The sequence below is a fragment of the Artemia franciscana genome, chromosome 2 (genome assembly GCF_032884065.1).
Source record: "Artemia franciscana chromosome 2, ASM3288406v1, whole genome shotgun sequence".
Lineage (NCBI taxonomy): Eukaryota > Metazoa > Arthropoda > Branchiopoda > Anostraca > Artemiidae > Artemia > Artemia franciscana.
Genome location: NC_088864.1, coordinates 52,325,062 through 52,342,256, shown reverse-complemented (window position 1 = coordinate 52,342,256; position 17,195 = coordinate 52,325,062). Strand labels below are relative to the sequence as shown.

General features: G+C 35.5%; 1 protein-coding gene across 3 annotated transcripts in view; it reads right to left on the bottom strand.

Moving 5' to 3' along the window:
• The window catches only part of LOC136043482 (ankyrin repeat and sterile alpha motif domain-containing protein 1B-like), a 118,219-nt gene that overhangs the window by 86,223 nt on the left and 14,801 nt on the right, over nucleotides 1-17,195 (bottom strand). For all 3 annotated transcript variants that reach the window (XM_065728399.1, XM_065728409.1, XM_065728405.1), the window contains 2 exons: nucleotides 14,983-15,063; nucleotides 13,017-13,173 (listed from right to left, as the gene is read on the bottom strand). In XM_065728399.1, coding sequence (XP_065584471.1) covers nucleotides 13,017-13,173; nucleotides 14,983-15,063 — 238 coding nt within the window. The remainder of the gene's footprint in view (nucleotides 1-13,016; nucleotides 13,174-14,982; nucleotides 15,064-17,195) is intronic.

Here is a 17,195-nt window from a genome sequence, read left to right as displayed (position 1 = left end):
AACACTCATAAGAAGAGGCAGAAATGTACGATCTTTCTCTTTCGTATGGGCTTGAGTAACTGGCTGAATTTGATAATTACCATGGCCCAAACGGATCATCTTGTCTTGACCTCTTTCATACGGATCACCCAGATTCCTTTAAGGTTAACGCTCAAGCCTTCACAAGTGACCATGCTGCCGCCATTGTACGTGGAAATCTTCGTATACCTTCCCTATAAAGCACGGCCGATAAATCTGGCACTACAGAAAAGGAAATTGGGGTGGCTTAACAAACGTAGTTGCTTTTCGGCAATATAGAGACTTCCTTTTTGAAGGGCCCGAGAAAGCTAGAGAAAGGTATCAGCAGGCCATGATCGGCGTTACATCCCATCGAAAAGCAGATCCAACAAGGAAAAACCTTGGTTCAACGTCAACTGCAAAAAAGGTATGCAAGCAAAAGAAAAATCACAAAAGCGATGGTTACTCTTAAAGAGTGAAAAGATCAGAGTTGATTTCATAAAAGCCCGCAAACACACAGTTCACGCGGTTCGGCAGTCAAACGTTCAGTATAAAAAGATATTCGATTCCAGATTCCAAAACCCTTCTGCTAAAAGTTGGTAGAGAGTTGTCAAAGAGACCTTAACGTCATCTAAAGGAACTTCAATTTCTTCACTAGAAATTAGCGCCGGGACTGTTGTCCAAGACACACAGGAAAAGACCGAAGCCCTTACCAAGGCGTTTACCGAATATGGATTCAAAAAGAAGCGTTCAACGTTTAACTGCTTAATGGCCCAGCACCAGGAGTGGATCGAACTTCTGGGAAAAGGATACGGCATCACTTTATTGTCGTTCAACATTGATAAAGCTTTTGACGGAGTATGACATCGTTGCTTACTGTAGAGTCTTTACTCTTACGATGTCAGTAGACGTCTGTTAAAAGTGACTGAAAGCTTTCTTTCTGATAGTTCACTGCGGGTTGTACTTGACTGGTTCACCTCCCTGGACTATCCAAAAAGGCAGGCGCACCCCAGAGTAGTATATCAGGACCTACGTTTTTCATTTTTTACATAAATGACATGGTAGATAACATCGTGAGCCCTCTGTATCGCTTTACCAATGACCCCACAATATATTTAGCCATCCCAAAACATGATGACCCAGTAAAAGCCTCCCTGCCACTAGAGACGAATCTTTTGGTAATTGAAAAGGGACCTAATGCTTGGGTGGTCAGATTCAATGCATAAGAAAACGAAAGAGCTAATGATCTACCGATCAAAAATACCAAGCATACACCGCATCTTCATCTTCTTGAACGAAGTTACAAAGAAATTAAACGAGCTTCGTCTCCTTTGAAACTACTTCTCCACATATCTCATCTGGAACAGCCACTTTGATCAGGTGAAAACCAGGTGCGCAAGAATGCTGGGGATAACCTTTCGCTTCAAGAACCTTTCTACCACTCAGCTTATTCATTCCACTTTAAGAGTCTTGCATCAGACCCATTGCCGAGCATGGATGCCTGCTGTATGTTCCGAAAACGTTGCTGACACCACTCCAAAAGATCCAAAATAGGAATAATAGGGCAGACTTAGTCGTTCCTCACAACTCTCTCCCGTCTGTTAGTGAATTGAAGTACAAGTACTTCAATTCAACTCCTTTTCTAGAACTTTTTCGCATTGTGCCTCCAACTGTTCAACCAACAAGAGAGACACGAAGGTACACAGCTTGAGCCAATTTTCTTGTGGCTCGCGAGCCCAGAATAGAGTACTTGAAGAGCACCTTCATCCGATGTTGCACTTCGATTTGGAATGATCCTCCTGAGGGAGTTCTCCCTCCTAATAGTTCCTCTGTTGACTCTTTAAAAAAAAAATTCAATAGTCATCTAAAAACCTCAATAAAAGACTAGGGCAAATAAAAATTTTAATTGTACCTGGTGCCCCAAACTTGGAAATAGAGAACAAGTATATAGAAAATATCCATAACAGAAATATCAACGTTCACGAAAGGTTTTGAATAAAAGTAATTTCTTTGAAGGTAAATCGAAAGAAAAGGATTTTTAAGAATAGTATTTCACCTAACTATCTGCAGCATTCTAGACGAAAACCGGTATCTCGTTCTTTCTTTCAGCACTTGGAGACAAAGTTGTCTCCAAGTGGCGGAATTCGCCACTTTTTATAAAGAGTCAAAAAAGAGGCGGAATTCGAAAAGAAACTTTAATAAATTTTTTTCATTTGGAAGTTGATTTGAGATCTCCAAATTTTTCAGATCTGCATTTAATGTCATTTTTTAAACGCTTTTACTATGCTTGGTCCTGTCATAGTAACAGACAAATTTTGCAGCTATTTAGTTTCCAACAAGCCTGCAGGAGCTGGACAAGTTCATGCCTTGGTCCATAAGTAAACACGGTCTGTTTAAAGTCTTGTTTCTTTTAATTAATTGTGTTCCACAATTGATTAAAAGATTTGGGAAAGGTAATATCCAAGTGTAAATGTTAAAATATTCTGTATCAAATGTGCATAAATTTCGTTAATATGGTGTCAATAAGCACACATGGTATGTAATTTGTGTGTGAATTAGTTACAATTCGCACTATTAAAGGAGAAAAATTGATTTTATAATTATAGAAAATACCCGATTAGGACGATAACAGGTAGGAAAGATTCCAAGAATTACCAAAGACAAAAAGAGTAAATTAATATTTAAAAAAAAGAACACTTTTTCGCCAAAGCAACTAAAAATTAGGATATAGTTTCCTTTTTCTTGGCGCCAGAAAGAATCAAATTTTGTTAAGATTAGAAATGAAATTTTGGGAAGATCATGAAATATATAGATATTCAAGAAAATAGAACAAATTAAAAAAGCAAAGAATTAGAAAAGAACTTTAACACTATTACTTTGTTTGAGAGTTGAATCGAGATGCAGAAACTGTTAAAATCACATTTAACCCATCTGCATCTAATGTCAGTTTTTGATTCTTGTATCTAATATCATTCTATTGTCAGAGATGGAAAACTAATGACAGTACTTAGAAACTGAAAAGGTTTTCAAGCATTCCAATGAAAGTAATCACTTCGATTTTCCACCATGCAGAAGAGTTCCATTAACACAAGATGCGATTCAGACTTTTCTAGAACATTAGAGCGTTCGTGCATAAGTAAAACTCCCGTCAAATCGAAATTCAACCAACCGAAACTAATTAAAATCCTATCCCCTCCCCCTTTCTACAAATCAAACATGAAAACTTTTTTTCTGTGTGTCATACAAATGAAATTAAGTTTCAGGTGTCGCTAGATGAGGATTCTAAATCTGAATGGAACAATCGAGGTTTAACACTAAGGGTTTATTACTAACTGAACTAAGCCCGGACAGATGGATCAATCGAGAGTCGCAATGGTTTTTTTAGTATTAACTGGACTAATTCATAAAAAAAAACAGCAGCGATTCTCGATAAATAATCTCCTAAAGTTTAAGGATTAAAATTAAATCCTTTATTTTGAATATTATTTTGCAAGACCAACAATCACCTCCTAAACCAATTTGTCCTGAGTAGCATGACTATTTTCTAGTAAAGACCGAGAACAATAAATTACAGCAAACCCCCAGTAAATATGGCTTGGTGGGAAAGGCTTGGCGAATAGAGGATGTTTAGAACAGTTCGTAAATATTATACAATAGAAAAAATATATGCAAAATATCATCATACCACAAACATTCATTTTTCCCCCGACCAATATTTTTCTTGTATAACAGGGTCCAGAGTAAAGTTGGCCACGAGTTTAAGGTTTCAGGCCGTTAATAAAAAAAGTTTATTCGCCCTTTTAAGGTCCCAATTTTCAGGCTAACAATAAGTTCTTTTTTCATATTTTGTACCCCAACTTAATTTTTTTTGTACATTGGGACGAAGACCCTTCTCCATCCTAAAAAGATGTTTGGTCGCCCTGATCTGGCAACAATTCCTAAGAGTCAAAAAATAGATGATTTAATAATCTTCGGCTCGCATAGTTTAAGGGACCAAAACTTAACCGAGAAAAGATTATTGACCCCCTTCTTGTCCCATTTTTGGGAAAGTGAATTTTCTTTTCAATTTCCTCTTGTGCATTTTAATGAAGGTACAGGACCCATGAGCTTATAGCTATAAATTTCAAACTGATAGAGATAGTTAGGTTTTTGGTCAGTTTCAGAACCCCTAGCATCCCCCCTGCAAAGGAAACTTTAGATCTCCTTAGCCCAGCCCAGGCAACGATCCTTCGAAGTTCCAAGCCAGTCACAAAACAGATTTTTGGCTCTATTTTCAAATGGCGATCCATGTCCCCCAAAACAAAATTTTCCTGTATATTAGGTTTTACATATCCCGAAGATTCACGGTTTTAAGTTTCAAGCCGTTCGGAAAATGAAGTTTGTTGGGCTTTTTTAGTTCTAAATACCTTTAGGGCAATTAGGACAAAACAGATTTTTGGCTCTATTTTCAAATGGCGATCCATTTCCCCCAAAACAAAATTTTCCTGTATATTAGGTTCTACTTGTCTCGAAGATTCACGGTTTTAAGTTTCAAGCCGTTCAGAAAATGAAGTTTGTTGGCTTTTTTAGGTCGAATTGGGATCCCCTTAGTCCAAGAAATTTCTGATACGCTATAAGTAAATCGCCATAATTTCAGCGGATTTATGCTACCAGCCTAATTTTCTTGTACATTAGTGTACCCTTCCCCTAGGAACTTACTTAGGTTTAAGTTTCAAACTGTTCAGAAAAAAAAACTTTGCCGTTGAAATCACTTTTAATTAGTTTTCACTTTGCCAAAGGACTTAAAGGTATAAGATTCAAACAGACAAGGCACAAAGCATTTTTCTGGTCCATTTCCAAGATCCCCAGCATCTTTCTGTCTCCCCAAAAAATATTTTAGTCCCCTTCGCTCGGTCTATAATTCTTGAAATACAGAAAGTAATTTGTTTGGTCAATAGTTGTCCCCCTATCTTATAGAGCCCATGCCCCAACAGAAAATTTTTTTTTCGCCCAGCTTTCAAGATGATCGGGGAGGGGGATGTAGGTCCTTCGGGGCCCCATTTTCGGGGGTATATAGCCCCCAACTAAATGTGCATTAGGATCTCCTTGGCCCAGAGGTCTGCAATTGTTTTCCTATTTGCCCTTCTGTATTGAGGTCCCCTTGGCTTAAGGGCTTAAGAAAATAAACCGCGAGCCGATAGGATAGTGTTCGCCCCTTTTTAGGGGCCTATGCCCACAAACAATTTTTTGGGTATATTAAGTTACTCTCATCACAAGGATGCACAATTATAAGCTTCAAGCTCATTGGGAACATAATTTTTTTGGCCCCTTTCAAGACCCCCAACACCTCGCTCCTCCTTCGAAAAAAAGTGTTTCTTCTGGAAGTTTCCAGCCAATGGGACGCCCAAGATCAAACAAGCCCACCTTTCTCCACAATCAAATCTATCAGTAAATAATTGGCAATTAAAATGATTCATGACCTCAACACAAGGATTGTGAGGGTCATAAAAAATTACTATTTGGAAACTCTGATTTAACGTCTTCGGCGGTTACAGGGGAGGTTGATGGTAAACAAAAGGCACAGAAGGGGGCTGGTTGCCCTCCAGTTAATTTCGACCCTTAAGATGGCATTAAAAATTTCAATTTTCCATATGACTGAGCCCCTCGCAAAATTCCTACCACCATCCCTTCCACTACGTTAGGGCATTGCTTCTTGTATTGATGATGATTTGATATTGACAATGAATATTGGCAATACATCAAATGAATGAAGAGAAGCACTAAGAATGATAATAATAAAAAGCATGCATATATTTATGGATGCCCCAGTATACACATTACCTAAAATACTAATAAGCAAAAGCTTGTGCCCCTAAGAAGGAAAAGCAGTCCATCATTAAAACAAGGGTCTTGAAACGACTGATAAGCTTCGGATGTCTTAAGCTTTCCTTGATACATTTTTTTTATGAATTGTGTTGCGGGCGATCACTACATTCAATCAATAATCTATTAATGCTAAGATTTCGTAGTTTCTTTTTTATGCTTATTTTTCTTAGGGGGGTTCGATTCCAATTCGATAGGTTGTAGAGTATTTGCTGCAATTTTTCGCTATATTTTTGCTGCTATATTTCGGTTAAAGCGGGTCTCTACACCTGTAAATCCGTCGTTTTGGGGACTTTTCATACCAGCAGATAATCGTTCAGGAAATTGACATAGTTGATGAAAAACAAAACTTTGTAGATGCAGAGGTAAGTAAAAACAAACTGCAGTGTCTCTATTTTACCGTTGATGAAAAACAAAACTTTGTAGATGCAGAGGTAAGTAAAAACAAACTGCAGTGTCTCTATTTTACCGTTGATTCCTGCGCATAAAACTCTTATTTATGAAGTTGTCTAATTCAATGGCAAATAATCAAAGTACAACTTTTCCCCTCCGAAACTTAGTCAAACGGTTTCCTTCACGACTGTTAGCCTACTGTTGTCTCACAATTGCACACAATACCTTAGTGGCTCTGATGCAGGAGGACTAGTTCTCACTTACTTATTAAATAAATATGACCTTTCTGTTAATATATATATGATAGATTGGCTCCTCAGCATTTATAAAGTCAAAAAGCTACATAACTGAAATATGTATTTTATGCTTAGCACGGCAGAATAATTAATTAAATTGAGAATTAGTCAATGGAATTGATAGAATTTAGTAGCTTTTCCCAGCACGACAGGACAATTAATTTTACGTTAGGTTCTTCGCTCTTTTATACAGATGGAGGCTATAACTTCCAAACGTATTACCATAAATTTTTTGACGCAATTGGTTTGAAATAAAGGGTGATATGCTTTCTTTTAACAAGCATTAGAAGACAAAAGGGGCAGAGGGAGATAAGAATTCCAAGTTGATTTTAAGGGATCAACTAGGAAAAATCGATTAAGAATCAGCGAGGCGTATGTAATCCCTTCAAATTGAGCCATCCTGCTATGTCAAGCCCAGATAAACAGATTATGCCAAAGATGCATTAAATGCCGAGGCTTTATTTGCTGATTAAACTAAGCCTTATGATAGGGATGTTTTTTGAGAAGAAGAGTATTAACATCTAGGTGCAAGGACTATGGCCTTATTAATAGCATTGAAATTAGAGCGGAAATTTTGAACGGTGAAAAAATACTTACAAAACCAAATAAACAAAAACACCAAAAATAGACGGAAACACAGCTGATTGGAAAATTTCTTAATCTTTTTCTGCAAATAGACAAGGGCGTAGCTACGGTTTTCAGAGCCCATGCACTATGTTGGTTTTTAACCCCCCCCCCCCCCCCCACCATCACTATTTTAAGTATATCATAGCATTGAGGAAAACTAAAGAAAATGTCAGTTTAGGACTGCCTCATAGGTTACGCTCGGACAAAAAGCAAACCCTACTTCTAGCGGATATTGTACTAAACAAAATCCTTTTGAATTCAAGAGGCGAACATGAGGCCCATGAACTATAGTAAAAAACGAAAAACATTTTTTGTGAAAAATGCTTAAGTGAAAATTTAAACGGATCAATTGAGAAATGTTTAAACGGAAAAATAAGGTTTTACCAAATGTTCAAATCTAGAGAAACTCGTTTGTGAAAGTTTCGCCTTTTCCTTTCTTTACTTATCAGGACACCTGGAGGACTTTCCCCATAAAGACCAATGGCCATTTTTTCAACAATTATGAGGCTCAATAGCGATTACTGAAATGATTCAAAATTATTTTTTTCAATATTTTTAGGATCTTCATCCAGGCTCAGGGGCGAAATCCCTTCGTATTTGCTTAAGTGAAACCTCAATTTAAGCAGGTATAAATGGGTTGCATAACATATCATCTTTCTGGTTAAGAGGGAATATTGCTTCCCCAAAGTTTTGTATCTAATACTTCATATAAAATAATGTCACTTTTCTCGGTTTCTTCTTGTAGTTGTTTGAAATACCCGGGCCAAGTTCCAGGGACATGTATCTTTGAATGTTGAACGTGCAGTTTTTCTCTTTCTATCATTCTCCAGATTTCCCTACAATCATATTCTTTAAGGCCCTTCATAAAAATAGCTCTTTCTTTACGACATAATACCTTAAACCATGTGTTTTTTTCCTAAGACCACACTGCCTTTCTATGACGAACAAATAAAAGCTCAAATGGGGATAAGTCTTTTTATTAGACAATGAAAACAGATAGAAAAAAATCTGGATATTTCGCCCACATACACCAGGAATCGTCATCAATAGAAAAATTAAAGCATTACAAGAACTTTTCATTTAAGATTTTCACTGTCTATTAAAGGACTTATCCCATTTGAACTTTTATTTGTTTGTCATAGAAAGGCAGTGTGGTCTTAGGAAAAAACCTAATTTAAGATATTAGGGCGAAAATACGTCGTATATATGGGGAGATGTGACCAATCAAGTATACAACTTTAAATTCAATAATATTTCTTTTGCAATTAAAAGAAGAAGAAATTTATGCCATCTTGACTAGAAATTCAACTCACATTTAGACAATATTAACGAAGAAAATTTACAACTAAATGCTTTGATTGAGCCCTGTTAATGAACTCTCTAAGAGAGATCTAGTGAATGAACCGGAAACTAGTTGTGACCCAAAAGTAATTATTTTGTTCTGTATAAATACGTTCGTTTTTCATTGTAATGCCTTTATTTTAATTGTAATTGTATTACAATTAAAACAAACTATATTTATACAGAGTAAAATAAATACTTCCGGGTCATATATATTATTAATAATTAATAATCCGGAAATTATCTCTGTCCTGGAAGTCATTATTTTATTCTGTATAAATATAGCTTGTTTTAATCGTAATACTTTTATTTATTTGCTGATGACGATTGCTGGTGTATGTGGTGGAAATATCCAGATTTTTTGTATTTGTTATCACTGTCTAATTAAAATACTTATCCCCATTTGAATTTTTATGTGTTAGCGCTTTCTTTCGACTGGACACTTATTTTTTGTTCCTTTACGTTTGAAATAGCATATTGCTGAAACCCCGATTTTCTAGTCATCATCTAGTGCAGAGGCTGAGAACTTTTTACCACATAAATATGAATAAAAAACAAATATACCACAATAAAAACATTTTGTTCTTAAAAATCGAAACAATCTAACTGGAGCGTTTACTGTAAAAAAATAAACTCTTTAATATTTTCTTTTTCTGCAAAAATATTCACCGATAGAAAAACCGTAATGCGCCACCAGTGATGCATTTACCACAGTTTGAGAATCCTGGATCTATTGAATTCTTTACATTTATTTATTAAATTATTCATCTAAGCTTTAACTGCCCGATTTACATTCTTCACCATTAATTTTTTTTCCCGGCTGGTATCACCGCTGTCAAGGATTTGCCAAATATTTATTATTAATTTTTGCTTAATTTTAACTTAATAATTCATTAATTTTTCCCAACTAGTTTCACTACAGCAAAAGATTTGCTTAGTCTTTGTTATTAATTCTTAATCTTTTTCTTAATTTTGTTTAAATAATGTTTAATTTTGCTTCATTTTATTTTAATATTTGCATTATTTTTCCCCGGTTGGTTTCACTGCTACCAAGGATTTCCTTAAGTTTTGCTTAATTTTTTGTTGGTTAATGCTTAATTTTACTAAATTTTAACTTAATATTTGCTATATATTTTCCCGACTGGTTTCACTGCTGTCAAGGATTTTCTTAATATCTGTCATTAATTATTCAGCTTCGCTTAATTTTTCATTATTTTTGATAGTTTTCGATAGATGACTTAATTTTTGATAGACTTATCTATCAAACAGTTCGTGATAACGAACTGTAGTAAGGAGTGCCCCGGCTCAATAGTAACAAAACTAAAAAAAACGGAATTTTTATACCAATAGTTACATCAAAATAGTCGAATTTTAATGCTGATTTTAAATATATAAGTTTCATCTAGTTTAGTCTTACCCATCAAAGTTACGAGCCTTAAAAAAATGTGCCTTATTTTAGAAAATAGGAGGAAACACCCCTAAAAGTCACAGAATCTTAATGAAAATAATACCATCAGATTCAGCGTATCAGAAAACCCTACTGTAGAGGTTTCAAGCTCCTATCTACAAAAATGCGGAATTTTCTGTTTTTTGCCAGAAGACAGATCCCGGATAAGTGTTTATTTGTTTTGCTTTTTTCAGGGGTGATCGTATCGACCCAGTTGTCCTAGAATGTCGCGAGAGGGCTCATTCTAATGGAAATTAAAAGTTTTAGTGCCCTTTTTAAGTGACCGAAAAAATGGAGGGTACCTAGGCCCCCTTCCACGCATGTTTTTCCCCAAAGTTGCAGGATCAAAATTTTGAGATAGCCATTCTGTTCAGCTTAGTCGAAAACCTAATAGCTATGTCTTTGGGGACGACTTAATCCCCCACAGTCCCCAGGGGAGGGCTGCAAGTTACAAACTTTGACCATTGTTTACATATAGTAATGGTTATTATGAAGTGTACAGACGATTTCAGAGGGACTTTTTGCGTTGGGGTGGGGGGTTGGTCGGGGGAAGGGGGTTGTGTGGGAGGATCCTTCCATGGAGGAATTTTTCATGAAGGAAAAAAATTTCCATGAAGGAGGTGCAGGATTTTCTAGCATTATTTAAAAAAAAATGAAAAAATAAATACATTTTTTCAACTGGAAGTAATGAGCAGCATTGAAACTTAAAACGAACATAAAATATTACGTATATAAGGGGGTTCGTCTCCTCCACAATACTCGCTCTTTACGCTAAAGTATTTTTAGTAATTTCAACTATTTATTCTACGGCCTTTGTGATTCAGGGGCCATTCTTAAAGATTTGGGACAAAATTCAAGCTTTAGTGTAAAGAGCGAGGTATTGACGAAATTTAAATTTCGTTTTATTTATTTTTACTGCAAGTAAGGAACAACATTAAAACTTAAAACGAACAGAAATTATTGGGTATATCAAAGGGGTTGTCCCCTCCTTAACGCCTCTCTATTTACGCTAAAGTTTTTTTTTATTGTTTGAAAAGTAGAGTTGTGACAAAGAGTCAAACTTTAGCGTAAAGAGCGAGGCGTTGAGGACAGGACAACCCCTTTCATATACGGAATAATTTCTGTTCGTTTTAAGTTTTAATGTCACTCCTTACTTGCAGTTAAAAAAAACTTGTTTTTTTATTTAATTAACAAATGAAATGACACCATTTCTCTACAACCCTAAAAAGGGCTTATGTCAGATTTACCTTTCCCCCGGACTATCTGTCTTGGCTTTTTCTACAATTAGACATGGCTTGATGCCAGCAACTACTTGATTTTAATAAAAATCATTCTCGATTTTCGGCCTATTCGAATTAAAATCAAGTAATTGTGGACATCAAGCCATGGCTAATTGTAGAGAAAGCCAAGACAGATAGTCCGGGTGAGAGGCAAATCTGGCATGAGCCCTTTTTAGAACTGTATAAAAATGATTTCATTTCACTTATTCATAGATAAGTCTATCATCCATCCGTCCATACATCATTCCTAGGGCAGAACTAAGGTAGATAGTCATAGAACTAAGAGATGAAAGATCGGATTGATTTTAGGCTGACGCGTGACCGACAATATCCACTGGACTTGTATGCAAAATGGGGGACTGAATTTGCTTTGACTCACAGGCGAACAAGTGACCTAGTAGGCTTATCCGCTCGTAGTCTCAGGTGGAATACCGTGTCTTAGGGTTGACACATGAATTGACATAAGATTAGACTCTAGAAATGTACTTGGAGTTCATTATAATTTGTAAATTGACTCCTGAAGTTACATTTTTCTTCTATTTTCTTAATTTTTCTCCCGGATGGTTTTACTGCCTATATTTGCTTAATATTTGTTGTCAATTTTAGCTTAATTTTTGATCAAGTTTAACTTGATATTGGCTCTTTTTTCCAGCTGGTTTCACTACTGCCAAGGATTTGCTTAATGCTTATTCTTTAATTTTTGCTTAATTTTTGACTAATCAGTATTTAATTTTGCTTATAGCTTGATTTTTTTTCCCAACTGGTTTCACTGCTACAAGGATTTGCTGAATATTTGTGAAAAAATGTAGCTATAACATCCGGATGAGAATCTGGTATCTCGGCCCCATACGCAAACTCATAAGCAATGAAGGGTTAAGATGTAAGTATTTAGTCGTTAGGGTGCGATTCTAACAGCTACAAAATTGAAGGCAAAACCAACTATTTCTTTTTCAACTATATTCGAAATACATCACAGCTCATGGCAGAGAGGGGAGGGGGGGGGCTTTCAAATTCCAAAGGGCTAAAAATTTATGGAGAATATGCGTCCTTTAATGGCTGAAAATTTAAGATTAAAGAATTAGCCAAATAAAGCATTTCTTTCATGAGACAAAATTAATCTAAACTTAAAGGAAGAAGCTGAAATTTCAATTTGGAAGCTGTGGGATAGGAAAGAATTAAAAAAAAACTTCTTCTAGAAACGTACTTTGAAGTCCTTACAATTTGTAATTTGATTCCTGAAGTTACATTATTCCATTAAATCATACTTGTTTTTCACTTACAAAGCCTAACTTGTTCGATAAAACAAGTTCCTTGCTTCAAAACGACGATAGTTAAAAAATGTTGTGAGCATTTAGAAAAATGTTTTTTTTTTTTTTTTTTTGATAAACCAAGTTTACTATTCATTTAGATTTCAAATATACGACGTTATGTGGGGCTCGCCATTTGACGGAAGTCAAAAGCGTCCCAGAAGGAAGAATCTGTCCCCTAAACAGCCATCATGTTATTGTCTTCCTATAGTAGCAGGCTAAACATTATAAAGAAAATTTCTTTGGTCAACAATATGTGTTTTTTTTTTACATTTTAACTTCTCATTTTACTTATGATACTCGGTATAAAGCACAATAATTGATATACATTCAAAGCGTAAGGAACCAAGCTAAGAATGGTGACGTAAACAAATACAGACTTATGATTAATAGTGAAGCTAATGCATCCCACCCATTTTCAGTATCTCATTCCGTAGCTTTAACAGGAATAAAGAAATAAGCTTACTGAGAGATTAACTAGAGTAACTCGGTGACCAAAAGTCAGGAGCAGCTTCACAACCTCAGCATGACCTGCCCATGCTGCCAAGTGCAGAGGAGAGGATCCTTTGGAGTCGATGACATTGGGAGAAGCTCCATTACATAAAAGTAGATTCACGATATCCCTGTAAATTGAGGATGAATACATAGCTTATTTTATTTTTACCCACTCATACAAGAGAAGAAGAGCAGAGTAATGCAAAGGAAGAAAAAGAAAAACAAAGACACTTCAGGACCAAGTTAAACAACAAATAATAAGATGAAGAATGAATGATAATAAGAATCCACATAATAGGCTAGTACTTATATTTTCAGAAAATGGAACTTTTCTGACGAACATTTTCGGAGATTACATAAAGAAGTAATTCAAGAAAAGATCATGGATTATTGGACAGATTTAAACATCAAAGTCCAAGAGAATTGAAAATGAACAAATTAAAATAATTTATAGAGGCAAATATCCGAGATCACAAAAAATTTCCGAGAAACAATAAACGCTGAAATTCTTGTTAAAGACTAAGTGGAATAGAGCATCTCCCATAAAAAATTATACCAAAAAGCTGTACTTATACTGGTTAGTTTTTGTGACAAAGAACTTCTTTGAATGAGTCTTGTAACAGGCATATCTATCAAAATTTTGATAAGAATAAGCTTCACAGTTGTGTCCTTTTAGTCCTGACAGATTTTTACAATAAATATTGGCCTATTATCTGTTGTTTCATTGATTTCAGCCTTTACAAACGTGATAAACTTCAAATCTTTGCCATGTATTTCCATGTCAAAGGTGTATTTCCATGACATGTAGTTCAATGTCTCGTCTGGTAGCGATCACTAATGGCAATTTCCCAGGAAGTTGGCCTGAAGCTTACTTTTATGAGGTTGCTATTGGTACAGTCGACTTTCGCTAGCTCGAAATTCATGGGACCGCAATTTTTCTTCGAGTTACGTATAGTTCGACTTATGCACAGATCAGCACGGGTTTTCATGAAAAAATTCCTACCTGGAGCCCCTAAAGCTACAGGTACCAATTGCAAGTTACAAGGAGTAACTTAACCCACTAGTAGCTGAAACTCTAAAAAAAGGAATTTTGTCTAATTGCCATAAGAAAAATCCTCAGTGCATGTTTTCTCCGGTTTTTTTTCCCAGGGGTAATCGTACCAAACCAATAGTCCTAGAAGATAAAAAAGGGGGCTTATTCAAACGGAAATAAAACTCTAGTGTCCTTTTTAAATGATCAAAAAGATTGGAGGGCAACTAGCCTCCTCCCCTTGGACGGGGCGTGCAAGGAGAGGTGGTTCTGTGAGGAAAGACACTTTCTTCGTATCCTAAGGTACGGTAGTTGACTCGACTACAGGTCTTTTTTGTCAGTAAGACAATTATATTTATTTTCGGGAAAGAATTTTCAGATATACATTGAGTCTTATTTAAATGGCACTTTTGTCAAAACTTCCGAAAGCCATAAGTGAAATTTCTATCATCCCTAAGCACCTAAATTCCCACTCTATTCAGTGACAGGAGCATCATTCAATCACAGGAGTAACAAAAAGGTGGTAAGATACCTGCTACTGACTGTTAGTGCAACTCCACTCAACTTAAATCAAAAGTTCAAACGTACTCTAGAAATCAGTTAGAACATTCTATTCAATCCCCTCTACTCAATCCAGAATACCTTTGTCAGACTTAACCTTAAAAAACATATTCGCACTGGGAATAGATTTTCGATTATTATTTACCATGACGAATGTTGGTAATAGTGGATAAAAAAAATTATCCTAACAGCTAAGGCTTCATTGTCAGTGATTCTATTAATCTGGATTCAAATTAGATCAGGTTAAAGAAACAAAATTTCCTCTTCTCAATTTCCCACACACTTTGTCCTTGGCTTATTAAATAAATTAGGCTAATGACAGAGAATCACACAAATATAAACTCACCTATAACCATTGAGTGCTGCATGATGCAAACTAGTGTATCCACCTGGGTCTTTGACATTAATGTCATAGCTTCGTCTAAGACTGTAAATAAATATTCAATATCAGTATAGGTAAATGATTAAAAGAGAGAGAAGGAGGAGCAAATAGTCTAAGGAAAAAATGAAATGTTTTAGCTGTCTGATAATTTAGTAAAAAAACAGAGGATGTGTCTTGATTAAAATGTCAGTTTACTTTTTACGTCTATTCTTTGAATATGAAACTATGGACACAAGTATACACATTTCCAATGCAAGCGAAGGAGGTATAAAAGAATTTATAAGGGAAAACGTGACAGACAAAGCACATACAGGGTATTTATTTTACATACACATACAGGTAATGAGCGAGTGAGTGAGAGGCAAATCTGGCATAAGCCCTTTTTAGGATTGTATAAAAACAATGTCATTTCATTTGATAATAGATAAGTATATCTGCCATTCGTCCATAGTTCTGCCTAGGGCAAAACTAAGGTAGGTAGTCATGCACATACAGGGTTTTGTACAGGGTTGACAGACTTCAACTTTATGCAGATACTGCCCCCCCCCCCCGGCAGTAGCAGGTACAAGGAAGAACATGAAATGAAGCTAACACTAATTTAAGTTGGACACAAAGTATTCTGAAATATTTTCTGAAAGACTGTTTGGAACAGACCGAAAATAAATGAACTGATCCTGGATTAAAGAAATATTTATATCATTTTATTGTCTTTAGAATACAAAAGTAGAGATGTGTTTGCAGCATAATCTGTTGGTGAACAGTGGGCAATTTGCTATATTTAGGGTTATTTCCCCTTGGGGTGTGTGGGTCCTGTCACTCCTGGATGCATATTTATCGGATTTTTTTTTTTTTGCTATCCTGAGCCAGCTGGCTATCTTAAATTTTGAACCAACGCCATGGGGACTGCAGGGATGCCAACTGCAAAAGGAGCATGGAAGGGTGGGTCGGCACTCGTCTTTCATGAACCTTTGAGCATCATGTCTTTGCTACATCCTAATGTATGAGGTTTTAAAAATTGTAAAATTGTGCGTTAAATTATAAATAATTTACCTTTAACCAGCATATAAAGTCTTCGCCACCACTTTTATCAGTATGCTGCTTAACATCATAACATAAAGATTTTGGGGTTTTATGAGAAAACTGGCAAAGATTCTGCAGTTTAGGGTGTTGGTAGGTTTGTTTATTGATGATAAATACTTTCATGCAACCCGATATCAGATGCCAATATTATTTATATGGAAATAGTAATTTTATAAATCTTTAATGGGTTTACTTCTTGTATTTTAGCAAACTGTAAGTTAAAATACACTTATTTTAATCCAGAACCATAGTTTTAGGGACTAGTAGCTGGCACACTACCTTATGGCTTAGAATCAAGCGAAATCTGAAAAAAAAAGTACACTCAAATATAAATTTAGGAAAAGTTTTTTTCTGCCAAAGTTAAGACAGGTCTTATTGCCTTATAAATAGGAAATCTCTTCCCATGTTTAACCAGGGTTTCAGAGCGTCAATTTTCTTTCTCTTGACTTACCACTTTCCACAATAGAAAATTGCCAATCATCAAGAATTTTCTTAAAAAATGCTGAGAAAGGTAAATAAAACCTTCAGCAACGGACCTACAGCTTAAACATGAGCCTTGAACGGTGTTTTGACCTCATACCTCTTCTCTATCCCTGCCTGTAATAATAATTTTTTTTTAGAAGAATGGAACCCAAATTATTTTTGGAAATAAACAATGGAATTAAAAGCTGACTTTGTTTTCCAATTAGCAAATAACACCCTTTTTGGCATTGTTAAAAATAGCAAATTCAGAAGGTTAAATTAAGAAGTTTATTGTATTTGATCATCATAAATCCATGTATTTGGAATAGATAACTACACAACATTAAAATAACATTAAATTTTTCACCAAGTGGTATTTTACTTTCATAGTTTAACTAAAGTGATCACGGGAAAAAAGTAATTTTAAGGTTTTAAAATGAAATTTGCGGTGGTAGCAATTAGTATATTTGGAAAGATTATTTAAAGGTGCACCAAGCCCTTCTTACCCAACAAGCACACATGCATGTTGTAGGCTACTCTTGCCTTGAATTAGTCTTGGAATTTTACCCAATAAACAACTTCACCACAACAACTGTCAAATAAACAACTTCACCACAAGCAAAATGAATACTCAC